This window comes from Megalopta genalis, chromosome 11 (genome assembly GCF_051020955.1).
Source record: "Megalopta genalis isolate 19385.01 chromosome 11, iyMegGena1_principal, whole genome shotgun sequence".
In the NCBI taxonomy this organism is placed as follows: domain Eukaryota; kingdom Metazoa; phylum Arthropoda; class Insecta; order Hymenoptera; family Halictidae; genus Megalopta; species Megalopta genalis.
In genome coordinates, this window is record NC_135023.1 from 12180538 (window position 1) to 12207160 (window position 26623).

Sequence of the window (26623 nt, forward strand, 5' to 3'; positions counted from 1 at the left end):
GTAAATAATGGCGTTTGAGCTCGAGGATCTCCTAAAGGAGGATAAGAAGGACGCAAATTTATTGCCTGACCTAAGTAAAGCAACCTGTCAGTCTCCAGAGGAGTTCCGGCGACTGCTTGAGAACTGTCCCGAGTTCAAAATCAAGCCGGAAAAGGTCCGAATGATTCGAAGTTAACATGACACGAAATTAACATCAGTTCAATTGTGAATTAAATTGCTCAACTTCTGCATTCTTCTCCTGATCCCTGAAACAAGGCTTGTCTCTTTGTTTGTCACATACTGAGGTAATCCTGGAAGGTAATTCGAAATAACTTTTTTCTTGGCGAAAATGTTCTCCGCGCGCCTCCAGGATAAAGTTACTTCAAATTACATCAGGAATCACCCCCGGTCCGGTGTAACGAGAGTTTTTCAACGCCTTGTAGTTTGTTGAAATGTCTTCGAAGTGATCTTAAACAAATGTAATAGAACTGTATACACTTACACCCCGTACAAGATTACTTTTCAAATATACGCCGTTCTGTAGAATTTAAAAATTGTGAACACAGGTGAAGAAAGATGACGCGAAGGTGCGCGACAAAGATTTTTCCTGGAGACCGACTAAGAAAGAGATAAAAGCATTCGGAAAAGAGTGGAACTATGGAAATCCAATACCGCCGGATATGAGAGGTTTGAATCTTGGAGAATTACAGCAGGTTGCCATTGACTGGAGGATGTTGACGCCCCTCAGGCCGAAGCAACGTCAGGACGAAGAGATGTTCTCAAGATTGGTATTCGCATTATTCTGCTTATGAATTTCGAGACGCTATTACAAATTTTTCAACAGAAAAATATCTTGTAGTACTATCAACAGATGGAAAGTTATTCTGTCAAGTTTATTCGCGTTCTTCTGTTCCCCAGGTGGAAATGGGTAAACTGGAAGCAAAGACGATCGCCAGAGAGCGGCGATCGACGACGAGTCCCATTAGGCGAAGCAAGAATCGCGCTGGCATAATAGAGAGCAGCGTAAAAATTTGCACGGAATGCGGAGAGGAATTTTGCTTCGGCGAGTTCTGCGGAGATGTCCTTTACGACTCGTTCATAAGAGTCACCGTCACGATCCAGCAGCCGAAAGTGAAAGTGTCCGCCGACACCGAGGCGATAATAGCTAACATGGATCGCAAGAAGAAGCGCAAGAAGAAGAAACGAGCCAAGAGCAAAGGCAGAACGTCTAGGAAGACCGCCAGGCTGCTGGTTCGAAGCAAAGGAAAGAAATCTTTAAGTAACGAATTAGATAGGAGAAGCAGCACCGATCAACTAGACAGAAACGCGCGCGAATCGAAGACGATTAAACCGTTTAAAAGAAAGTGTAGTAAGTATACTAAAAAAGGACTGCGGAAGTAATGGTAGCATACCGTTGGATAATGTATAATATTTATCGTAGAAACGAATGCGATATTTATCACAGAATGCGAACGGTTAGATTACATTTTTTGTAACATCAACACGAATTTATGGAACCTGGTAACGAATACTTAAGTAGTCAGATCGATAGAATTCTACGAATAAATTATGGTAATCGCATGTATGTATGTGTAAAATAAATATGTACGGAACACGTCAAGTAATGTTACGCGTCGCTAAGACTTTCCGAAGTAAATGTTGAAGTTCACAAATCGTTTCTACATACATTGAATTCTTTCGAGGAAGATCTTGAAATGTTTATCCAACGTGTCTGAGAATTACATTTGAATTCCTGTATGTTCGATTCATGAACAAAAATATATACAAGATTAAACGTTGATTTCAATAAAAATGCGTACTATGAATTTTGCCGCAGTTCCTGTAGCGAATAATGAACGGTATTCGAAAGGATTCTTATTAATACCTGTTGAGATTCGTAGCGAAATCAAAATTGCATATAATTGATTCCTCTGGCGTGAGACAAAAACAAACAAAAAAACGATGAAGGAGCAATATATCGATGATAAAGTAAAATGAAGAAACCGGAGTTGTGAATGTTTTATTTGTCTATATTCGTGGTCCCTTGAAACAACATATTCTACTTTGAAAATCGTTAGCACGGAGAATGTAAGCCATAGCTCTCTTTGTACAATAGTTCGAGAATCAGCAGTGACAATTCAGTGTGTACAAAAACAATGTAACGACAATAATGGGCGGGCACATTGAATGGTTTTTGCAACTGAATGCTGGAAAAATATAATTTTTATTCATTTACCTGTGTCTTGCTTTCTCTCACTCTCACTCTCCGTTTACCTTGTGATCCAACCCACTTATTTTGTGTTCATTTGCTAAAACGGTCGGCAACGTAAATACGTTCGCGAAAGGAGAAACGTTCTGCTGTTAAACGCCATTTGTTAATCGACCGTCGAACTTTGATTTTCTTGTGCAGCTTCTAATCACGTTTCGGTTCACTCGAAAAATAAATATGAAATGTTTGTCATGTGTCGTACGCGACCTGCATAAACAGAATATTTCTCTCTTCGATTATAATATAGCATACATCCCACGAACCTCAGAAGAAAATTGCCCTTATATTAATTTCGCTTTTCTCTTGTTTTTTTTTCTCTCTCTCTCTCTCTCTCTCACACTCCCGACGCTTCTTAATGTTAACATTAAATCGTATCGTAGCGCTAGGATTAGAGCTGACCGAGATACACGCATTTTACACAAACATGTTTTATACAGGATACCGCAACATTAACGCTAATTAGTACGATACGCTCCACACATATCGTTGCAATAGCTACAGCATTTCCAAACGAATAAACTAAGATCGCACAGAACCATGATGTTCTCGCTTCACGGAACAACGTTGGGGATTTCTTGATTCTGTACTTTGTTCCGTTCTGATTACGATATTTCAACCAGAGTCCCAGAATGTCGCGACTATTATTGTTTCGATAGTATTGCATGCGTTAGGCCTCTAAAATCTAAATCGGTGTCGCGATTTTGTCCCTCGGCGACACACCGATGAAAATATTTGTCTCGCTCCAAGGATACGAGTCGCGAAAAGAAATCATGGTACGGCGAGAACGTAACTTCAAAAAAAACATTGTTGTTTATCATATTATTGGACACTGATCGCCATATCGAAATATCCTTATTTTATCGATAAATTCAATATTATTCACGAATTCTCCTGTTTTATGCTCGACTTACTACCACCACGGTACACAATGAAATTGCAGACACATATTTAGTTAGGACATTGCTGGTTAACACATACATATATAATATACATATATTGTATATACATATAATAGCGACAATAGATTCTTTCGACTTTAATCAGTGCAATGGAGTTTTTTCTTTTTATCGGTTGTCGTGGAGCACCAAGAAAAACTCACCGCAATGTTTTGAGGTCCCTTAGAAATCTTACAAATTTTTCTAAAGTAATTTTTACAATAATTTAGAGGCGACAATATGGTTGTCCAACTGTTTCGTGGCCTTCATCGTAGTACAATTTGTGTTCGAACAGAAAAAGCGAACAAATATTTGACAACATTCCGAGCCAGAAGAACGACCTTGGACAGCTAATTAAATTTTGATTCGACTTTAGAATTTCACGACGGTTCCACAGTAATTCGCACGAATGTTTGGTTACACGTTAGGCAATAAATTAATCGGATAAAAATTTTATTCAAAATATAATATCGTTACGATAAACGCATCCTCGAAAACCTCCAAAATTCCCGAGCGTACGATCGGGAATAACTTTCCTTTTATACATCTATCGTTACGCGAGTTAGAAGAATATTACATACAAAAATATGATAACATTAAATACACTTAGATCGCATTATTCAGCAGCTGCTCGGTTAGTCCAGATTATTAAATTTAAGTACCCCAAGAATCCTCCAATCTATAGAAACATTTGTTACAATTAACTAACGTTCAATCGTAACACTAAGAAATCGCCAAGAGATGCCAAGAAACATTGATAAAAAAAGAATATTATCATGTAGCAATTTAACGCCGTAAACGTTGCTTCGATTCGCAAATCATTTTACTATCTCTTCGTCATAAGCAGTCATGACGACATTCATTTGCCTTCGTGGTGTGGTTTTGTTTTGACCGATTAGACGATACCTTCGTGAAAGTTTACTTAATATTTTTTCGGCAAAAAAAAGACACACACACACATGCGCGTGCACTACGTAACACACGAATCCAGACAAAAAGGTCATGTAAAGAAAATATTCTTATCCGTTGCGTCTTTCTGCAGCTCGAATCAACCAAACTGCACGCTTCTAGATATTCTATTTTACACAGTTCGGCTCAACACGCAACTTAAACTCAAACAATTCGATATTAGTTTACCTATTGTTCTGCATTCGAGTGAATGCAGGGACCATGATCGTTAACCCCTCGCGGGGAAATGCCCGAGTCTGTTTGAAGGAATTCTCGATTGAAGAATTTGATTTTATAGAAAACACTCGCAGGTCTCCAAACGGACCCAGACACCGACCACTCCCGAAAATTAACTAAGACTGTCGTATGCACGTGGAGAACACAAAGTTACAGTTGTGTCATCCGATTCGCTTAGCGCCTATCATTTAAGTCAGTACGGTCTAACGCAAGCTGTAGATCGCAAGCTTCGGAACTCGAGAAGTTCCCTTTACCGTATATTGTACCACTTAGGCTCGCACCGGGGATCCAAGCTATAAACAGCGTTAACTTAGAACAGACGAAATACAACGAACACCAAAATTCCTCCGAAAATCTGAAAAACTTGGACAGTTCGCTGTATCTTGTCTCTGCGATGGGATATTACCATCTTACACGATGTCTGTACAAGAAAAAGGAAATATCACGAGACATTGTGGAACGCGTCATCGAAACATAGTGTTCACAAGCAAAAGCATTCTTCGCAAAGCGAACGGTGCTTTCAACGCAAGCGAAGATTTTCAAACGAACTGTTTCGCAACACAAATTTACAGACCAATTGAAATCAGACAATTCGGCATTCCCACTTTACAACCGTCTTCTTCGTTTCTACATGAAGCACCAAACTTCCAGTTGGGTACTTTGAAAGTTTACGATATTTTTCCTTGTTTGTTACTAAGGATCAACTTTCTTTCGATTTTCATAGGAGATATTAATACGTTTCGCGTGTAACGATGATGAGAAAATGGCGAAGACAGAGCGAGAAGGGGCAGAAGAAAAGCGAACGGTCAATAAAACGTTCGCAGCGTTTTGTTCATTGCTCCCTTCTCTCTCTCTCCCTCTTAGATTCAAGCAACATAAAGTCTATAGATTTTCTACATAGCATCTACAGAGAAGGAATACTGTCGCAAGCTATAGAAACTACGAGGACACTGCACCTCCGCTATAAAAAGTCACGCAGCTAAACAAACGTTGTACACGATGCGATTATAAATATCCGAAAGATGAAAGCTCGCGATTGTTCCGCGGCGAAAATAATTATTGTACGAGGTTTATCGGCAACCAGACAGCAAGACATAGACGCTTTTGGCACGAGAATGGGACACACATTTAATGCGAGGAAAACTGTGCTTCGTTTAACTTCGCGTAACAACGGTCCGTCGCGTTTCGCACTATTTATAGGATCGAAGCTCGTTTGAAATTCGCACTTGTGTAAAGAAATAGCCACCCGAATGCCGACGTTTTCTAAGCCAGATGCGTTTAAAAAATATATGAGAGAACGAGCAACGCTCTTGGCATTGGTATGCCGCGAATACCGTAAGCGAACAATTGTGAAAAATAGATGCAGGATGAAAATACAAAATATTTTAATAGCTATGTTAAACAGACATCGTTTCATCCCAGTTTCGTTATCGGTATAAGCTATATATAAATGTTAGCATCATTTAACAATACTATTTTAAATGGTTTACGTAATCCTCGGATACAGATATTAGTTTACTTATCACAATACTCCATTCGCCGTATACCCAACGTGCAATCCGTCCCTCTCTTTTTCCTTCGTTAAATATACGTACTATAATTTTTTACGTGCTAACATGTAACGCTACTTAAATAGAATCGTCCCGAAAGAACAACTGTAGCAAATTTTCTATATCAACTGTTACAACGACACATGGTACGCGCAATAAACGCAACTACGAGCTATCGTCATTTTTCATATAGATTTCTTCTGCTTTTCTCTCTGCTCTAATCTATGTCCTTTTTTTTTTCTTTTAGAAACCAGAGGCTCGGGACACGACGTTCAATTTTGAACGGCATCGCCAGAATCTTCGAAATCTAATTCATCCTTTGAGACAAATACTGTCGGAAAAGTTACAACTCTCGTATCTCTCTCCGTATGTAATTGTTACAATATACACGTTATTACATTTGAGAGACAGCTTTCAACTTTTTACTACGCTATATGCATGGCGCAAGATGTGAACGATCGGTTCGGATCGTTTTTATTTTTACAAATAATCGATGAATAGCAGAATCATGTTCATGGTCTGTGGCCCATATTTCGCTTCCAAGTACTTTTAAGCATCATTGAAATCATTCTTACAAATCGATCGTTAACACTGACAAGGCTCAGCGTTTTTTCTAATTCGCAGAATAAAGCTCTTGAAATTATTACTTTAATTCGTACTAATATTACCGTTAAAAAATTAGTATTATACATTATAAATGAATGTTTATGTAATTACAATCGAAAGTGAACGATCCTAATGTTTCAGCTCGATAACAAAATAAAATGTGGAAGAGACTGAAATCTTTCGAAAATACCTGCCCATAGTGAATCTTTGATGAACTTTCAAAATACACGCTTGAGATAATTTCCAGGTTTAATTAATAATTTCAAGTGACACGGGATATTTTAGAAAACAAAACACAGGATATAAAAATTTCTACTACAGAAATCATTAATTTCGTCTTTATAAGTTTAATATAAAATTCTTATATGACAATAGATGATCACAGACTAATGTCCACTCCTTTCTATGAGCTATAATCAAATTACGAATTCCAAACTGTATGATTAATTGTAAGTATATGGAAGAAACGCCATATATTTCGAAGAAATTCAGATAACAAAAAGGAAGAGCAAGGAGAAACTTTTTTTAGCAAAAGATCATTTTCGTTAAAATATCGCAACGTTATTAAGCTTGAAAAAACGTTTGAATGTTTCCTGTCGTGTAAAAGTAAAGGCGCTAAAAAGGTAAATACGTAAACGAGTTCTGTAAATTATAAAAACACATTTGCAAAGATAAAAGTATATTATGTACTCTGTGGACTGTTGGCGAACATTGACAAATATTAGACTAAGTCACTGGATTAGGTTAAGAATATTGGAAGAAGTATTACTGTAGCATAAACAGGTAAAAATATTTCACAACTCTAAGGCGACATTACCGTAAAACGGTCCATAGGCCATTTCTTGTTTTATCTCTGAGCCCTTTTAATCACCCTTGAAATATTATCGCCCCTTCCTTCAGTCTTGATTTGTGAAATCGATATCAATTGTTTCACACTGTATTAGTAGGTCTCTTAAAATATATTTTATGTAGGCAAAACTCATTATTTGTGGAATGACAAATTTTTAATCTTCAAAAACGCGCTTTCGTCCTTAAACATGTGATTAAACGACGAAAATAAAAACATAGATATCTTTCAAATTCCAGCGCTTAACAACATATTTGTACTTCTTCGAAAAATATAAGTTTTATCTATCACATTTCAGTTAAAAAATAATATTGATAAGAACTAAGCTGGTAATTTCAAGTGCTTCACCCTGTATATAACTAGGTACTTCGAAAGTCAATTCACAATTCATCATTACCTGTGGTACACTGTAAATGAATAATTGATTCGGTACAAGAGCACTCTGTGCATAATTGATTATTTATAACATTTTCTTTTTCAGCATTTCATATATACAAGAAATTAAAAGCTCTAGTATTTTGTAAATTATATTAACATATTCTTTGGATTAAATATAAATTATTTGTATTATGTGTATAATTAATGACTTTCGTCGCACCTTGTTTTATTTTGTTTCACAACTTGGCACAAATTCTGTCAGATTTGCATATTCTTATAAATACATTATATCGACCCTTAAAATTCATTACTGATGTACTTACCATAATAAAATATTACCTATGGTTCATAGTTACAAAGCATATCATTTCGGATCTATATGCTGAAGTAAATTACTCACTATCAGATATAAGAAAATATCTTTCTTTATACTTTGAAAAAGACATGTACATCAGTAATGCAAACTTTTCCTCATGTAGAGATTGTCCTGCATTTTACTATTTTGGGATATATCTCATACTTTCTAAGTTTTAGCTTTCAACCATCCGTTATATACATATAACATATACATATATGTGTATGTATATAACGAATACGATAAAAAGAATGTGCTATTCGTTAGGATAGAAAATCATAACTAGCCTAACAAAATCACTCTGTTTAAGATTTCTGGATAAAACGTAAAAGACATAAGTACCATCTCGTTAATAATGTAAGATTAATATGAAGACCTTATAAATATGTAATATAGATATAGCTGTAAATCATAGAATACTAATCCGTCAAATATGGACATATGGAGATTTTTGAAAGAGTAACATGTGTACAATAATTATTTTATAGAGAAAATTATGACTTATGCCTCTTTCGTTAAATGCATTGCTTTTGTTAAAGCAAACCATTGTGGTATGTTGAAAAAATCAATAATACATAAAGATTTTTTCTTCATACATTCACTTATGCACCTACAGTCATGAAGTCTATCAAACATAATCCATCAAACAACCTAGTCCCATTGGCGTTATGTACAAGGGAAAGGAACAATTTGGTCAGGTGGTTGATTCGTAAGTCACTTAAAACGCACCTGATAAGTCCGAAATGACAAATGTCGTTTGGACTAAGCAGGACTCTCACATTATTCCTCTTCACAAGGAATATAATTTTCATTACATTTAAATACTCTCAGTTATCTTTACGAGCTTTCTTTTTACTTTTCTTTTGCGGTTTAGCTTCTGTCCAGATATCTGAAACACATACAAAAAGAAAAAAACACTTATAGGTGTTTATCTAAAAATTCAGACAACCATAATTTCTACATTACAGAGAAGAAATTACCTCCTAGCTCGTCAAATACAGGACCACTTTTCTCCTGTGTTTCCGTAACATTAGGACTTTTTTGTTCAACATCGTCGGAAACTTTTTCTGTATTTTCTTCATTCTTCTGTGTCTTTTGCTCCTGAAGTTTATCGTCTACCTTTGGAATAGCTACAGGTGCAATTTCACTTTCGGAAACTTTTTTACCTTTCTTGGGTTTCCCATTTTTTTTCTCTTCTTTTTCTACCTTTTCAATCTTAAACAGAGATTGAAATAAATTATTATAATAATACAATATATATATACACAATATAGTAATATATACAAATAATATATAAAATACCTTAGGCTGTTCCTCCTTCTTTTGATCTTCAGCCTCCTTTGCTATTTCTTCATTGGAGATAGGAATAAGAACTACATCTTTCTTCTCCTTTTCTTTCAATTCATTATTTTCAGTTTCTTTGGCAACTTTGTCTTTAATTTCAATTTTTTCAGGTTCTTTTTGTTTAGCTACCACTTCATTAATCAAATCAGCAGCCTTCTTTGCATTTTTCTTATTTTTCTTTGAGGGTGATTCTTCTTCTTTCTTCTTATTTTTTTTATCCTTCCTTGAATAAGCCTGCTCCCAATCTCCTATGTATTGAATATAGAATAACTTCACTTTGTAATACTAAAACAATTAAAAACCAAATTTAATGAAACATTACCTTCATCAAAGTCCACTGGTTTCTCTAGAAACAAGTTCTTCAAGTTCTTCTTATTCTTTGCTTGTTCAGCCTTGTTTTCTTTTCCAGCCTTTGCTACAATTTGATCCTTGTCCTTCTTGTTCAATGTAGTTTTATTATCATCCTGTTTCTGTTCTTTCAACTTTCCATCAATATCATCAACTTTAGAAGTAGATTTCTTTGTGTTTTCCGATTTTGTTGGTACAGATTTTTTAACAGGACTTGCTTTTTCCGTCGATACCTGGCCATTAGCAGACCTCTGAAATAAACATAATTGAATTTAACACTTTTCCGCTAATACTTATGTTTCATAACCCAAGTGGGCACACAAAGTCAACATTATAATCAGATGTACGGGACCTTAAACATCCGTATCAAAACATGTCGCGGTAAAAGAAACACAAAAATTCACAGGAAAGCGTAGCAGAAAGAAATATATTCGGTTTAAACGGTTCGCACACGATTAATTCACACATGTTTTATACATCAAGGGTAGGTTCTGCTCTTCGTCTAAGGAAACCAGCTGATTACCAACAACGTGTGCGTGTCCATCGCTCGGCACGAATAAGTAACCATATGGAGGGTAGACGATGGGTGTACAACTGTCGCATTTACATTGTTAGTTAATTGGGAAAAAAAGCATTACTGTTCAAACTGCTCGCTTCGTGCGTTGTGCTAACCTTTTCTTTGATCTTGCTGCGTTTCTTGTTGGCAAATTTCCGGTCCACGTCGGAACCCACCGAGAGTTGTGCAAAAGGTGGTTGTTCAGCCTTTTTGAAACCGAAGACGAAAACGAGGATCGCGCCTACGAGCACAACACCCATAGGTAACGCATATTGCCAGTGCTGGAATAGCAGCAGGTTGACGTCCATGGCAATGCGAGGGACGTGTTAACGTGTGTGAGACCGACGACGGAAATGAGGGACGGCAATAGAGTGACGGCGACAGCACATACGGTTACAACTCGACGATGATCGGAGAACCGGACGCACAACGCATACGGTAAGGTAAGGATTTGTTACAGATCTTTGGAACTCAAAACATTGCGCTCTAGCGGGAGGTCCAGGAATTACTGGCTGCCAGGCGGGCGCTGATCTCCGCTGACGCGGCTATGACATGCCACTAAATGAATCAAGCGAGATTCCATTTTATGCATTTTGCCACGAAGTACGTGCACACATACACACAGGTGTAGCCTCGGTTTTTTAAATTCATATTTTCATCTATGCATTTCCCTCTGGACCACTGAATGAAAGACAAAGACTTCATGGAAAAAATGAGAGACGTTGAAAAACGCGGCAATATTTTAAATGTAATATAGTAAAAAATGATTCATGAACTGAATATTACTCGGAATATTATTTATATTGTGTCCGCGCCAATTTTAAGATCTATGTTATGTTTTGAGCGAACATTCTTTTATTCTACTGTATTGAATACAGGATGTATAAATAAAGTTTTTATAAAAAATTAAGAAAATGTGACGGTTTATTAAAATTATTATTGTTCGAGTGGTGAGTTTTATAAATAAAAGAATAAATGATTGTTATGTTATTTTGGCTAGCTTTTTACTGCTTTAGCGAATTGCACAACCATTGGTTTATCTTTTAAAATGTATCCGTTCGTTTGATCAAGAGCTAATTGTGCTTGTTCTATATTTTGTAATGTGATAAATGCTTGTCCTTTCATTCTTCCTTCTTGCATAAGTCGAATATCGTATCTAAAATGATAGATTGTATTAGATAGTGAAATTCATGCAATTATAACATATTAATCTATAACAACAATTCTTACTGAAATTCTGCTTTTAAATCAGGTACCACAAATTTTTTATAGATAAAATGAAGATCCTTTTCTTCAACATGTTTCGCAAGGTTCTTTATATATAAACGGTTTGATGGTTTTCCGGGATGATAGTTTTTAAAAACTGGAAGCAATCTTTGATCTGTAATATAAAAAACAAACATATTTTACATATATTTTTTACAATAAAATGCGGTATAATTGCTGGAAGAAATATATTTTTACCATTAGCTGAAATTTTATTATCTGTCAACTGTTTGGACGTAATTACATCTTGTTGAATATCTTCCATGTTTTCATTTTCGACAGTATCTGGATTTTTGGAGGATGGAAACATTAAACCGAAACCACTGTCTGTACCAATTTCAGTAGTAGTATTATCTTCTTTACTTAAAGTATCCAAAAACGTATCTACTGTCTTTAACTCAATTTTAAGATTTTTTGTCTCTGCACGCTGTACTGGTTCGAACATATCTTCTGGTTTGACAATCTTTTGTGTAGAACTTGCAGCTTGAATTTGTTTAGCTGGGTTAACAAATTTTGGAATTTTTAGACGTTTTGTACTCTGCGCATGTTTCCTCTTTACAGGGACGATTTCCAAAGGTGGCATTGCATTATCTTCTTCATTTGATTCTATTTCAGATTCTTCTTCCTCATCATTGTCAGAACCTATTTCAATAAACATAAACAGTGAATGTTATAATCAAATTGTAAAAAAATGAAATAAATTTTGGTACCATTTTCCTTGTCGAACAAAGTGTCACTGCTAAAGATGTCCTTATATTTTTTCATGTTATAAGCTTCTTTCAGTGATGGAAACTCTGCCTCCAGTTCCTCGAAAGGGGGTGGCAAATTCATTCTGTTCATTAAATGTAAAACCTATGAAAAACATTCTTTTAAAAATTTGTTACATTTGACCTTAATTTATTTAACTTACCTGTGTGTAAAAAGCTGGTTCTTTTAACAATTGTATAGCTATCCTTATTAATGTATTTCTTGTTGGTGCTGTATACTTATAATATACGTTTGGTGGAGGTGGTTGCGTGAAAACATGATTCATCGTCCAATTATTCAATTTTTGTACAAAAGCTTGAAAACTAGATTTGTTTGATAAATCTTTTTTGTTTTCCTCTTTCGTAATCGTATCATTTGGAATTTCATTTTCTATACTTTCGATTGGTATAGACTTTTTCGCATATTCAACTGTTAAATACTGTCCTTTGACATTTAATTGATGCAAACGTAATAATGCTTCTGTAGCTGCTTGTTGAGATGAAAACTTTGCAAATGTTACAGTATACTTCTTGGAAGGCCTTAATGTACGCGTTTTAATAGCACCATATTTCTTAAATAATTCATTTCGTCGGTCATCAGAAAGTTCTTGTGGTAAGTGAAGAATCCTAAGAGTATCAGATATCTAAAATAAAATAAAATGCCAGAAATGTGAGATATGTAATTTTTAAATTCCTAAACTTCTTTTTAACATTGATAAACAAATACAACACTATATTAAATACAATATAAATCATCAGAGGTTAGTAGTCTAAAATATAATTTACAATAAAACATAAGAAATTTCTTATTCCTTATTATAATTTCTTAACTATGAATACAGAAAAACAAGAAATTACATGTGCCATTTTAGTTGTCATTCTAAGATTATTCTCGCAGTAATTCCAACATTATTAAACGTCAACAATCTTTGTTGGCTTTGTGATTATACCACAAACATAAACGTTTGACTAGAGGCGAAATCGCCGTCCAAAATGTTGAAGTTTGTGTTCCTAAATTGCGTGACCTTGAATGCAGCTTTGAAGTTGTTTGAAATCTAATGTAAGTGTTGTAATTAATGTATAGTTTTCTCATGAATATTAATTACGTATTACAAATCGAATAACAAGTTAATCATAAAATTTTCAGATTAAGTTATAATATGCATAATTATTTTAGAAAAAATATATCTTTTTTTGGACGAAATTTATTGATGTTTCTTTTTTTTGAAAGGACACTTCCACTCTATCTAAAACTGTCTATTCCATGCACTTTCTTCGTTACTTATGTATTACTACGCCGATGCTGTCATGGAAACAGTTTACACGGAACTACTTTCGGAAGTTCACTTGTCAATTTGATCTGTCGGATTTACCGGCAAGTTTAAAGATACGGCCACTGTATTTTAGTTGCAGTATTTAATTTATTTAATTTTTCTAGACTTGTTGATTTAAAATATTTTATTACATGGAATACAGTGACACAGTAGGATAAGTGATTATTCTATTATTTGCTTCTTCTAAATTATCGATTGGCCTTCGTCGAACTGACCGCAAGAGGGAATAATCTGTTGCTCATTGTGTTCGAGGATATTTCGATTTCTAAATGTAAGTATGGCATGACAATTTAATTTAACATCACAAAATAGTAGCTTAAGTTCAATTTTTCGTATATATTGTCCAATGTAAAAAGTTTCCTCTGAAATACCTAGTTTATTCAACTTGCCATGCAGCGCCGAATCGTATAGGAGGCAATGGTATCAACAATCAATAATCGAAATTTGTAATAAAAAAAAAAAGATAGTGATCATTTCTAACACACATAGATATATGTTTATGTATTTTATTCAATGTTCACGATAAATTAAAGGCTGTTAAATGAAATTATAATAGAAATGCAAATACCTATGTGAAATTGTATTAAACACAGATTTCTCCCTCAACTGTTCATTTCTCTTGTATTTGAATACATTTTATTCATTTTTTAAGTGAATAATTTGACGTATTATTAAGAGGTTCTGCATATTCACTACAACTATAAAATTCATAATCAGAAATTTTTTATTTGTTTTAATTTATACATGTGTACATATTACATCTAATATATAGTGTATAATTAGATATATGCTGTGACATATAATGTGTTTAGGTTTAATCGAGACAGAGAACAAGGTAGAGGACGTCGTGGTATCAGTGGCCGTGGAAATAGTAGAGGAGGTGGTGATAACATTCGTGGAAATAACATGAATAGATTTGGTGGACGTGGTAGAGGAATTAATAATAGTATTCGTGGTGGAATAAAAGGCAAACAGCCTGGAGGAGCACTTAGAAAAATCACTTGGGACATAAGGTCTTTAGAACCCTTGCGTAAAGATTTCTATGTTGAACATCCTTCAGTTAGAAATAGGTAAAAATTCTTGAAGTTGCGTATTCTAAAAGAGAAAATGAAATTCTACTAACATGTCTTCTATCAGATCCAAAGAAGAAGTAAGTAAATTTCGTGAAAATGCTGAAATAACTGTGAAAGGTGATGATGTTCCTAATCCCATTCAGTATTTTGAAGAAGGAAATTTTCCACCTTATGTATTAGACGTAATACATAAACAGGGTTACTCTCAGCCTACGCCAATTCAAGCACAAGGATGGCCTATTGCACTTAGTGGAAAAGATCTAGTTGCTATTGCTCAAACTGGTTCTGGAAAAACTCTTGGAGTGAGCCAGTTTTCCCAATTAAATATTAAATATTAAATATTATCTAGTATATGTAGAATAATATCTCCAAATCTTGATACAATATATAATACATCTATATGTTAAAATGAAAAATATTAAGATATATTTTTATTTTAGTATATATTACCAGCAATTGTGCACATTATACATCAACCACGACTTAGTGCTGGTGATGGTCCAATTGCTTTGATCTTAGCCCCCACAAGAGAATTAGCACAACAAATTCAGGAAGTAGCTAATTCTTTTGGTGAGTCAGCAGGTGTAAGAAACACTTGTATCTTTGGTGGTGCACCTAAGGGACCGCAGGCTCATGACTTAGAACGGGGTGTTGAAATATGCATTGCTACACCAGGCAGACTCATTGATTTTTTGGAAAGAGGAACAACAAATTTACGCAGGTATTATAGCTTTTAATCTAAATTATTCTATATTTATGACATTGAATATATATATTTTTCAGATGTACATACTTAGTACTAGATGAAGCTGATAGAATGTTGGATATGGGTTTTGAACCACAAATTAAAAAAATAATTGAACAAATACGACCTGATAGACAAGTTTTAATGTGGTCAGCCACATGGCCCAAAGAGGTTCGGGCTTTAGCAGAAGACTTTTTGACTGATTACACACATCTTAATATTGGTTCTTTGACCTTGTCTGCCAATCATAACATTATTCAAATAATTGATGTTTGTCAAGAGTTTGAAAAAGACTTGAAACTGTATAGATTGCTTCAAGAAATTGGAAATGAAAAGGAAAACAAGACAATCATTTTTGTTGAAACAAAACGAAAAGTAGATGATATTACAAGGAATATCAGACGGGATGGATGGCAAGCTTTAAGTATCCATGGTGATAAAAATCAACAAGAAAGGGATCATGTATTACAAGAATTTAAAAGTGGAAGAGCTCCCATTTTAGTTGCAACAGATGTAGCTGCTAGAGGTTTAGGTAGGTATTCATTTTTTTATGTATAATATTTCAATATCAAATGAATCTGGGAATTGGCAACACTTATCGGATTAGCCAGTGATGCGTTATTAGTAAGACCAGTGGACAGCAGTGTATGTAGCAGTGTGCGATACATTGGAAATGTGTAGTAGAGCCCTGAAAATATTAGACTAGATTTTTCGACCTATTTTCTATATTTCTTTATAATACATACTGTAACAGGTTTGTATTTTTGTATTATTAACTAAATATGTAAGTAACAATAATGAATTATAATAATCAGATTTATAAAAAGGGTTCTATAAAAATGCACACCAGCTACCAGTAAGACTGTCTGCTTTTCTTTTTCAGAGGCACAGAGTATCCTAAGTGAATGCGGTGTACTGCCGGTATTGGGCAGACACAGTGAATGTTATATTTTTCTTTGCTTGTATTTTATTCATTATTTCATTCAAACTGTAATACAAATCTATTTCTTAAAAAATATGTTTCTAAATGTATTATTGGTATTACAAATAATATCTAGATGCAAAACTTTAAAAATTTGTGATGACAGTTATTTTCTAGAAAAGTTCACGCTAGAAAAATTGCATATTTCATTATTATTTAAGAGGTATTCTTATAATGTTGTGTCCTATATGTTAAACTTTCAACCCCCTTGATAGATTAATTTAATTATTTATTTTAATTAAAATTCAAAGTATTTTTCAGTGCCTCTAAAATTATTGAAATTGTTGTTCGATACTTAACAAGATTAATGCATTCAGGCTTAAACCCTAAAATGCTGCCTTTATCCCAAACCAGACACTACCGCTGTGTCTGTCTAATCTCTAGGCCATCAATACATTTTCATATGAAAACAACCGAATAGCCCTACTTTTAAAGTAAATGGGGCTGTTCTTGCTGATTTTACAATGGAAATTCTAAACGAAAGGTGGGTGGTTTTCAAACCTGATTTACAAATCAATATTATTTTTTAAGTAAAAATCTAAGGGTTCCATCCTGAACCATTACAAACTGTGTAAGCTATTCAGTACTTTATATAATGTAAACATCCAATGTATTCAAAATTTATTCCCAAGTTTGAAGATCATTCTATGAGTTCGCTGAGAAAAACAAATGCATTAACAATAGTCAAATACATATAATTGCCCTTATAAATACAAACATTTTGTCATAGATGTGGATGATGTCAAATATGTAATAAATTTTGATTATCCATCATCGTCAGAAGATTACATACACAGAATTGGTCGTACTGGTCGAAGAAGGCAGACTGGAACTGCTTATGCATTCTTCACAAGCCATAATATGAAACATGCTGGAGATTTAATAGAAGTACTAAAGGAAGCAGGACAAAACATAAATCCTCGACTCACTGAAATGGCAGAATTGGCAAAATCGGGAAATTATGGAAGCAGAAGTATGTTTTCATGTTTCCTCTACATTTAATACACACTATATTTAAAGAATTTTTTTAATATATGTACTTCTAATGTATAAGGTGGTAAACGATTTATGGGAAGTGATAGAAATAATAGTAGAAGAGGAAATAGTGATAACAGAGGAAGAGGAGGTCCTTCAAGAGGAAGAGGTGGTAGTAACGCTCGTGGTGGAAATACTTATCAATCTGTTTCAAGCAGTTATTCTGGTTCAGACTATGGCAGCTATAATAATATGAAGCAAAGTAATTCAGTTAATCAGAACTCAGGATATGGATACAGTACACAAAGATCATATGGGCAAAATAATTTAGCACCGAGTTATGGAGGTGGAGACAATTATGGAAGTACTTATCAGTATAGAGGCGTAACATATTAAAATGGTATTAATAGTATTAAACAAATGAATTTTTATTAAACAGTGTTAATAGTATCATATTTAATTCGAGTTTTGTTAGAATGAAGATATAATAAAGCAATTAAAAATGCACAAAGAAGAACTAGATACCAAAGAAAAGATGTTGCATATTTCATGTGTGTGATAAAAATATACCAGTCAATAATAACAGTCAGAATAAGATTGGTTAAATGTACATGTATTATTTAACAGAGACTGCAATTATGATTGCGAAATAGGATTGAAGAAATAGAAAATGCTAAAAAAATGTTTAAAATTACTTAACAAAAACCATTTGTATAGCATAACTTATTATTGTTTTAATTATTTATTCTTGTTATAAAATATGAAATATTATTTTATATATGTTGCTCAAAGTAGTGTTCACTTTGTTGAATGAAAACATTATTTAATTCTTGAAGGATAAAAAGATGTATAAATATTATTAACGTTACATTTATTGTATAAATTCAAAAAGACTTTATTATCATTGTTTTGAATACAGAAGCCAGGTGCAATTTAATTTATATTAAAGACTTTAGTACATAAATATCCTATATAATAAAAAATAAATTTTATAAGCAATAGAAATGATATTAAAACATATAACTAAATGTATTTGTTAAATTTTTGTGTTGTGAATTATATCAATAAAATTGTTTTCTTTTTCGAAATTAGTAGTTTCTTTTTCCTTGTCTTAACAACAACAAATATATAATGTAATACAATTCAATAATCAAATTTTTATTTTTTCTGTATGCATTGAAATAATCAAGAGATAAGATAAATGTTTGTTCAATTTTTATTGCTATAAACTATTTCAGAAATACGTGATTTTACATAAACATCTTGAGTGCTCAAAAAAGTTAATTTTTTCATTTTATACTTATGTATCTCTAATACTTTATGTATTTCCGTGTATGTATATACTCCCACTCCTGTATGTATCTCTATTTCCGGAAATATACGCAAGTACGTTTGGTAACATATTTATAATTCTTTACAAATTTTAGTATTTAGATAAAATCCATAATTTTTTAATTTTATTATATTATAAGTTAAACACAAAAAACATAATAAATACGAAGGAATAAGATATAAATTATAGTGAAGGGAACTATTTCCTGGTACAATCGCGACGCCATGACATTTGTTTCACAGATCCCCTTTGGGTCGTGTGACGAGTGTAGCGTACTTTGCATTCATTCTGGACGTTAAAAAGCCTCAATTTTACTAGAAAATATATCGTATTTTCAAGCGGAACTAGTGAATTTCGTATAAAAATGTAAGTTATACAAATTTTCTATTAATATTGCGTTTAACTGTTAGTTTTCTGTAGATTTCTTATTGACATTTAGTATCTATGATTGAGTATGCGTTACTCCATATTGCTTTTATATTAGCGAAATTTTCTACGTCCGTTACATGCGAAATTCTTATAATTCATAGGAATTAATTGAATATATTTGGTGTTATTAAGCATTTTAAAAGTGTATTTCAAATTTCGACTGTAAATTTATTATATGTATAAATATAATATTAAAAATAGTCTCTATATATTTAACATATATCCTTAATATTTAATTTATACAATGCGAACACAATATTTAATATATAATTATTTTAAACGTTAGTTAACATTAAATAATGATTATACTTTAAAATATAGTATTTTACATTAACATAATATGCTAGCTTTCTATCGTTTATTTGGCAGATTATATAGAATTTGTTAATCGTTTATTCATTTAATTTTTAATTGTATAAATATCTTTATGCAGGGCTTATCGTGATCGTGAACGTGGTGATAGAAGAGGAGGCGGTGCTCGTGGAGGAGGTCGTTTTGGCCGAGATGGAAGTGGCGGGGGTGGTAGATTTGGTAGCAGTTCAAATAGAGATGGTGGTAATTTTGGCAACAACTTTAAAAATCGGCAACCTGGTGAACGTCTTCGGAAGCCAAGGTGGGATATGGCCACATTACAGCCGTTTAGAAAAGATTTTTATCAACCTCATCCTAATGTTACAACCCGAAATCCACATGTTGTTGAGGCTTATCGTTCAGATAAAGAGATTACTGTAAAGGGTACAAATATACCAGGACCAAACATATTCTTTGAAGAAGGGGGATTCCCAGATTATGTCTTAAATGAAATCCGTAGACAAGGATTTGGGGAACCAACTGCAATACAAGCACAAGGTTGGCCCATTGCTTTATCTGGACGTGATATGGTTGGAATTGCACAGACAGGATCAGGGAAAACATTGGCATATATTTTACCAGCTATTGTACACATAAATCATCAACCCAGATTAAATCGAAATGATGGGCCTATAGCTCTCATTCTAGCACCAACAAGAGAACTTGCACAACAGATTCAGCAAGTTGCATCAGATTTTGGAGTCTCATCACAAGTAAGAAATACCTGCATTTTTGGCGGAGCTCCGAAAGGTCCTCAAGCTCGTGACCTTGAACGTGGTGTTGAAATCTGTATAGCAACACCTGGTCGTCTTATCGATTTTCTAGAACGTGGTACAACAAATTTGCGTAGATGTACATACTTAGTGCTAGATGAAGCTGATAGGATGCTTGACATGGGCTTTGAGCCACAAATTAGAAAAATTGTTGAACAAATCCGACCTGATCGACAAACTTTAATGTGGTCTGCAACATGGCCAAAGGAAGTTCGAAATCTTGCAGAAGAATTCTTAACTGATTATATACAAATTAATATTGGCTCCCTCCAATTGGCAGCTAATCACAACATCCTTCAAATTGTTGATGTATGTGAAGAATTTGAAAAGGAGGGTAAACTTATGAAATTATTAGAAGAAATTTCAAATGAGCCAGAAAACAAAACAATTATATTTGTTGAAACTAAAAGGAAAGTGGATGATATAACACGTGCAATTAATAGATATGGGTGGCAAGCAATTGGCATCCATGGAGATAAGAGTCAACAAGAAAGAGATTATGTATTAAATCGTAAGTAACTGAAGTATACATATATAACATATATATATATATATATATATATATATATATATATATATATATAACATATTCTGCTCAATACTAGATAATTTATTTCAGAATTCCGGAATAGCAGATCTGCCATACTAGTAGCCACAGATGTTGCAGCAAGAGGATTAGGTAAGAATTTACTTACACATGAGTGGGTATGATGTAAGGGTCAGGCTGCGATGGTTATTTCACGTTTGTGAGAGTTGTAATATAGTGATGTGGCAACGGATAACGGCATGTGCCAGACTGATTGACATTAGTCTTCTTTTGGTGTGAATGGAAATTATTAAAAAAGAACAATAGGCAAAGGATTTAGGACAATTCATTGACAAAATTAATAATTTATGTTCAATAAATAATGTATAGTATGTCCGAGTTATTTCAGTATTGATAACTATTTCATAAGGATTTGAAAATATAAAAAAAATTGTGTTTACAAAAGTATTTTGTTTTGTTAGATATTATGGTAAATTCTTTCCAATATTGACCCTCAGCTTGTAAGCAGAAATGGACAATTTGGGAAGAGGGGATGCGATTATTCGAGTCTCGCGGCTCGTTTTTATAGTCGCCGATTGTCAACAACTATAAAAACGAGCCGCGAGGCTCTTCTCAAATTGTCCATTTTTTGTTTACAAGCCGAGGAACAATTTGAGAAAATTTACTTTATGTGCTATATACAGATTTTCTAAAGTAGAAAAATAGGAAAATCTTGAAATTAATTAAATTTTTTCAAATTGAGTGCTATATTTTTTTATTTATTATACAATAACATTTTTAAAACGCAGCAGGTACTATGTAAACTATTGTTTTTTTTTTAAGAAAGCGGGATAAAATAATTAATTTTTACAATATCTCTGACTTTTTAGTTAGGGTCACAGAGATACCACTGTATTATTGCATTGTAGATAACAAAGATTTTCCTCCTTACTATATATAGAACAGCTGTATATATTACATAATATTCTTCTTTCAATCAATATACATGGTAGAAACAATTTTTTTATATCTTCAATACCTTATGAAATTTCAACTATCCTAAAATAACTATGATAAACTATATAATATTTTAATTCATTTTCGTTAAATCAGTACCTATGGAATTAAATGATGTACTGTATAGAGCATATCAAGAAATTAATATTACTATTCTCAACTTTTCAGCATTATTAATATTAAAAGGATATTTTGTGATTTGTTGAGTTCCATCAGAGCTTAGGTGGATTTTGACATACTTTTACTTTATTGTACAATGTTATCATATCTTCGCAATACAGCTTCACTATAGTCCAATTTAATATTAATTTGAACTATGAATTGTGCATTGAGGAGATGTTGATTACTACTCTAGCAATAAGATCAGATTATCAATTCTAGAATATTAATCTTTGGTAAATCAATTAATTTTCTTGACATTTTTTATTTTTTGAAAAAAATACAAGATATTATTTGTTTCATTAATAGTAATAAATATTTATATACACACATTTTATTATCAATAATACACGTAACAAGTTAAACAAGAAGTAAACTAATTTTAGTTTCTTATAGTAAGTTGAAAAGTTACTTGTTCAAATTACATAGTTGAAATGGCAATTACTAGTCACAACATCTACAGAAGATTAGTATTTTAGGATTAGATTTGTATTATTGTGAAATCCAAAAGTAAGTCAAAATATTTCAGCAGTATGATTAGATTAGGTAAACAGGTAAGATAATAGGAAGTTCACCTTTTTAAATTTTGCTCTGATTGAAAAAAGTCTTGTCAGTCTGGTATTAACGTGCTGTTCTATGTGTTTTCAGAGGCACATGCGACGGAGTTTTATCAATGATAAGAACTCTGGAGAGCTTGCTTTGGAATAAATAATTGAATGGGGCGTGACTGCTGGTCTCTGTCCCCGTGCAACAAGCTAACGTAACGCTGTGCCTCGGCCCACCGTGCCACTTGAAAAACACACTCTCACTCTGTACCTGCGACGGTCCAAAGTATGGAAGCATAGTGTTAGGGCATCTAGCATACGAGGACTACCGAACAGGATAGATATTTTACCGCTTCTCTTAGATTAAAAGGCTAGGGATGGCATCGCATTGTTTTGCAGTGGTTGTGAAATTACATTCTCCAGTAAATCTTTAAAAAGCACTTCCACCTCCATTGACCGTTTAGCGAATATTTACCATAAGGCGTTCCAATTGATTGTTAGACTTTCATAAAAATTGTAAACTCTCAACATTGCAAAACAAATGTTGATGTTAGTCGTGCAATGGAATGCATGTGGGGTTGATCGGAAAGTGCACATGGTGCTCGTCCAATGTTCCAACCTCATCGAAGCAATGCGCAAGGACCAAATTTTGAAAGACCAGCACAGATCCATACTTTGGTGCGGGAGAGAAGGGTGTGAAGTTACTATGAGTAAATATACAGCTCGCTAACGCATAATGCGAGAATTCCATGAGAACCATCTGAGCTCTGATTCCTCTACATTTCCAAAAATGTATTTACGTTTCCAGCTTTTGGCAATAACAGGTAAATAATATAAAAACTTGCTCTTTGTGGTCAATCCATTTGTACACTTCATGTGAAGATTGTAGATGGAATCGAAAGTTCAGTGAACATGTGAAATACATTAAAGTTATTTTCTTCCAATTTTTTTGTAATTGTAATTGCACTGTGCTTTTTCATTCCACCTATGTTACACATGCTAGAATCCCTAACGCTTTAACAATTTCGCTTTGTAAGTTAATTGAACCACAAAGACACAAAGAGTTTTTAATTACCATGATTATAATTTCTAATATTGTACAGATGTGGAAGATGTTAAATTTGTGATAAATTTGGACTACCCGTCAAATTCTGAGGACTATGTACACCGTATCGGCCGTACGGGACGTTCACAGCGTACGGGAACCGCGTACGCGTTTTTCACACCTGGAAACGCGCACAAGGCTGGTGACTTAATTCAAGTTTTAGAAGAAGCAAAACAAGTCGTAAACCCTAAGCTTTACGAGCTCTCAAGAAACCCAGGAATTTATAAAAGTACGTCCTTAAATAAATTGTATTTAATAAAGTACGCTTTTTTCATTCAATATGTTGTAATATTTCTCTTCGCAGGAGGTCGTTATGGTGGACGCAGTGGAGGTGGCGGTGGACGTGGTTCTGGAGGCCGTGGTGGTGGTCCTCGAGGATCTCGTGGTGGTCGTGATGGAGGAGACAGGGGAGGCAGATTTGATCGTTCCAGTGGTGGCGGCGGTAGTGGCGGAGATAGAGGAAAATGGAATGGAAATACTAGCAGTAAGACTTCGCATAATAGCATTTCCATGAAAATGATTAATTTTGTAAATTAGAATGTCCCTAAATATTACTTATCTTTTTTTCAGGCGGTATGGGAGGTGGCAATTATAGTAGCAAACCATTTTCCCAAAACAGTTATGGCGGAGTTTCAGGCGGTGGATCTAGCAGTTATCAAAATGGCAGTGGTGGATACGGCGGAAGTGGAGGAGGTGGTGGTGGTGGAAGCAACTATAGACAACAAAATGGTTATTAACTTCAAAATAATGAACTTCAAAAGAGTTTTATGTAATATAGTAAAAATAAGAAAAGAAAGGAGAATGATTCTATTCGCGAACGAGAAACATAGTTTCCGAGTAATGTGCTTTTTGCTGGAACTGGACACAAAGCAAATTAGAATAAATGCGATAATATCGCTGTTGAAAACCAGGACGTTTCATATTAGGAAGTCCCAGTTGTGTCGAGTCAAGGACACCTAGCATTCTCTTCTTTTTCTAAGTAAAAATAAATGTAAGTGTAATAATAGAAGGTAAAGCTTTGATAAAACCTTCGATTTATGACGTCAGTTGCGATTACTAGTTTCTTTGCAATACTACGTACAAGTCTATTCTTTATGAGTTTGAATGTACATTGAAACAAGAAAGAAGTTTGTGAAATCTAAATGCAAGATGCAGCAGTATTTATTTCCTGAAATAAATATTTTTTATTTTTATAATTTATAATTTCCCATAAGTAAGGAAATTCAACTTTTGCAAGAAAATAAGTACATGACTTTTGGTAGCTTATTTCGTGGCTATCCTCTTAAAATTTAACTAGCAAGGAATATCATTCAAGTGATAATTTACGATTTGATGATGCATGGATTAGCTGTATTACTTAAAAGCGTACAATGCACTACACTGTAGTTAATTTAAAAGCGCATGAAATCTCAGTGCACCATAGTATTAGAAATTTAATAAAACAATACATAAGTATGAGATATAAACAATTTCATTACAATATTTTACTTTTCTCTCATGGGAGCTAAATACTTTGTTTATCAAATTTCTAACGCACGTAAGAATGTGTACGTCGCTTTAACACAATAAGTTCTAAACTACATAACTTATATACGTAAATTTCATAAAACCTAGTACATTTAAGTAAGGATATAATAAATAAGATAAATAAGATAATGTAAAAGAAATATTTTTCTTATGAAATTACTTTAAATATTATACCTTTGTTATTATCAGTGATACATGATATGATACTGTTTATGTAATATAAGTAACTTGTCATAATGCCGAAACAAATAATCAATGCCGTGCTTCACGGAAAAGTACCTTATTTATTTTGTGTGCAGCATTCTTCAGAAGTCATGCGATTAGATCAATGTTATTGATTCATTCCAATATATAGTCGTTCTGTATAACTACATTTCTGCGATATTATTAGAATTCTCACGACTACTTGTGTCAATCAAATTGTTTTTGAGATAGGAAAATTCACACCATAATATCAATTGTCATTCATTGCGATATTCAACATATAATGCAATAATGTGTATATTTTTCAGTGACTATAATATCCACGTGAGTAAATATATCGACATTAATGAATAAATCGAATCTATTAAGTCAAAATGTAGGAACAAAGTATTGTCTCATTGATACAATAAACATTGTAGAGTCAAAATCATCATAATATTTTTATATTGTACAATGGTCAATGAATAATAAAGTATTCCACTTTTAATTGTACTAATATCGCATTGTACTATTACGTAATATTGCTTACTAGATAGCATGCATTTGTGAAATTGAATGTATGTGTATAGTATAATCGATTAAAATTTGTATTTGATGAATAAAGAGAAGTCTGTGAATAATTGACATTTTATTTAAAAGTTCTTATCCTTGCATTCAATTTATTTGATCTACTAAATAATTATTCAAGTAAAGCATTATCATTCTAATGTTATACACAGCTTTAAAAATGTTCAAAGTCCGTTTGAAAAACCGTCTCGTGTATACCTCTACAGGGTGTTCTAAGCAGATTCCTAAGGCAATTTGAAATAATTTCCCTTAGCGAAAATGTTCTCCATTGTTCAAGATCAAGTGACATACATTTTCGAGTAGTAAGTGGATTTCTAACTAAATGGATGAGTTTCTTATTAATTTTCTATTAATTACTGACTTGCAGAAGCCACGAATTTGTCGTAAAGCTAACACTACGCTAGGTATAACGCGTCGTTACGCCACAATTCGTAGGCAGCACTTGCTTTCTAATAACTTGTTAATAAAGCCGCTGAGAACAATTTCGCTAAAGAAAAAGTTGAATTATTGCTATCAACAGCTTGCAATATTTTTCGGACACCCTTTATTAAAATGTGAACGTAAAAAATAGAAGTGGAGGGGGATATGGGTTGATCAAAATTGCGTGACGCGCG

At 33.5% G+C, this 26623-nt stretch overlaps 5 protein-coding genes across 7 annotated transcripts; 3 read left to right on the forward strand and 2 right to left on the reverse strand.

Annotated features, from left to right (window-relative positions):
* Nucleotides 1-5: 5 nt before the first annotated feature.
* On the forward strand, nucleotides 6-2214 carry LOC117225949 (uncharacterized). The gene is made up of 3 exons (XM_033479814.2): nucleotides 6-154; nucleotides 546-767; nucleotides 898-2214. Exons 1-3 carry the CDS (start codon nucleotides 8-10, stop codon nucleotides 1378-1380), a joined length of 852 nt encoding a protein of 283 aa, XP_033335705.2. The 5' UTR covers nucleotides 6-7; the 3' UTR covers nucleotides 1381-2214.
* Nucleotides 2185-10875, reverse strand: LOC117225948 (uncharacterized). The gene is made up of 5 exons (XM_033479813.2): nucleotides 10469-10875; nucleotides 9771-10047; nucleotides 9407-9696; nucleotides 9085-9319; nucleotides 2185-8993 (listed from the first exon to the last, which is right to left on the reverse strand). Exons 1-5 carry the CDS (start codon nucleotides 10658-10660, stop codon nucleotides 8932-8934), a joined length of 1056 nt encoding a protein of 351 aa, XP_033335704.1. The 5' UTR covers nucleotides 10661-10875; the 3' UTR covers nucleotides 2185-8931.
* A 383-nt stretch (nucleotides 10876-11258) lies between these two features.
* On the reverse strand, nucleotides 11259-13349 carry LOC117225947 (RNA-binding region-containing protein 3). The gene is made up of 6 exons (XM_033479811.2): nucleotides 13223-13349; nucleotides 12529-13008; nucleotides 12329-12470; nucleotides 11817-12260; nucleotides 11583-11733; nucleotides 11259-11508 (listed from the first exon to the last, which is right to left on the reverse strand). Exons 1-6 carry the CDS (start codon nucleotides 13241-13243, stop codon nucleotides 11349-11351), a joined length of 1398 nt encoding a protein of 465 aa, XP_033335702.1. The 5' UTR covers nucleotides 13244-13349; the 3' UTR covers nucleotides 11259-11348.
* A 315-nt stretch (nucleotides 13350-13664) lies between these two features.
* LOC117225946 (uncharacterized) lies at nucleotides 13665-18561 on the forward strand. 2 transcript variants are annotated; one of them, XM_033479809.2, is made up of 7 exons: nucleotides 13671-13969; nucleotides 14511-14768; nucleotides 14836-15073; nucleotides 15212-15492; nucleotides 15555-16048; nucleotides 17229-17471; nucleotides 17553-18561. In XM_033479809.2, coding segments are annotated over exons 1-7 (1833 nt in total). In that variant the 5' UTR covers nucleotides 13671-13967; the 3' UTR covers nucleotides 17870-18561. The 2 variants fall into 2 exon arrangements, with proteins under 2 accessions (XP_033335701.2, XP_033335700.2); XM_033479810.2 differs by lacking the exons at nucleotides 17229-17471; nucleotides 17553-18561 and adding an exon at nucleotides 16400-16911 and having other exon boundaries at nucleotides 13665-13969.
* A 454-nt stretch (nucleotides 18562-19015) lies between these two features.
* Nucleotides 19016-24618, forward strand: LOC117225950 (putative ATP-dependent RNA helicase DDX5). Of its 2 annotated transcripts, XM_033479816.2 has the most exons (6): nucleotides 19016-19172; nucleotides 19669-20870; nucleotides 20979-21038; nucleotides 23710-23940; nucleotides 24016-24195; nucleotides 24282-24618. In XM_033479816.2, coding segments are annotated over exons 1-6 (1842 nt in total). In that variant the 5' UTR covers nucleotides 19016-19170; the 3' UTR covers nucleotides 24449-24618. The 2 variants fall into 2 exon arrangements, with proteins under 2 accessions (XP_033335707.2, XP_033335708.2); XM_033479817.2 differs by lacking the exons at nucleotides 23710-23940; nucleotides 24016-24195; nucleotides 24282-24618 and adding an exon at nucleotides 22710-23344.
* The last annotated feature ends 2005 nt before the right edge of the window (nucleotides 24619-26623 follow it).

What these genes read in the sequence shown, in the direction of transcription:
- LOC117225947 (XM_033479811.2), bottom strand. Translation starts at nt 13,243, where the DNA reads ATGACAACTAAAATGGCACAT. An exon ending in TGACAACTAAAATGGCACAT is followed by an intron (nt 13,009 to 13,222) that starts GTAATTTCTTGT and finishes ATTTTATTTTAG; the next exon opens with ATATCTGATACTCTTAGGAT. An exon ending in TAATAAAATTTCAGCTAATG is followed by an intron (nt 11,734 to 11,816) that starts GTAAAAATATAT and finishes TTTATATTACAG; the next exon opens with ATCAAAGATTGCTTCCAGTT.
- LOC117225948 (XM_033479813.2), bottom strand. Translation starts at nt 10,660, where the DNA reads ATGGACGTCAACCTGCTGCTATTCCAGCACTGGCAATATGCGTTACCT. An exon ending in GCAGCAAGATCAAAGAAAAG is followed by an intron (nt 10,048 to 10,468) that starts GTTAGCACAACG and finishes TGTTTATTTCAG; the next exon opens with AGGTCTGCTAATGGCCAGGT. An exon ending in ACCAGTGGACTTTGATGAAG is followed by an intron (nt 9,697 to 9,770) that starts GTAATGTTTCAT and finishes TTCAATACATAG; the next exon opens with GAGATTGGGAGCAGGCTTAT.
- LOC117225950 (XM_033479816.2), top strand. An exon ending in AAGAGATTATGTATTAAATC is followed by an intron (nt 20,871 to 20,978) that starts GTAAGTAACTGA and finishes AATTTATTTCAG; the next exon opens with AATTCCGGAATAGCAGATCT. An exon ending in TGTTGCAGCAAGAGGATTAG is followed by an intron (nt 21,039 to 23,709) that starts GTAAGAATTTAC and finishes AATATTGTACAG; the next exon opens with ATGTGGAAGATGTTAAATTT.
- LOC117225949 (XM_033479814.2), top strand. Translation starts at nt 8, where the DNA reads ATGGCGTTTGAGCTCGAGGATCTCCTAAAGGAGGATAAGAAGGACGCA. An exon ending in TCAAAATCAAGCCGGAAAAG is followed by an intron (nt 155 to 545) that starts GTCCGAATGATT and finishes TTGTGAACACAG; the next exon opens with GTGAAGAAAGATGACGCGAA. An exon ending in AAGAGATGTTCTCAAGATTG is followed by an intron (nt 768 to 897) that starts GTATTCGCATTA and finishes TCTGTTCCCCAG; the next exon opens with GTGGAAATGGGTAAACTGGA.
- LOC117225946 (XM_033479809.2), top strand. An exon ending in GTTCTGGAAAAACTCTTGGA is followed by an intron (nt 15,074 to 15,211) that starts GTGAGCCAGTTT and finishes TTTTTATTTTAG; the next exon opens with TATATATTACCAGCAATTGT. An exon ending in GGGAAATTATGGAAGCAGAA is followed by an intron (nt 17,472 to 17,552) that starts GTATGTTTTCAT and finishes CTAATGTATAAG; the next exon opens with GTGGTAAACGATTTATGGGA.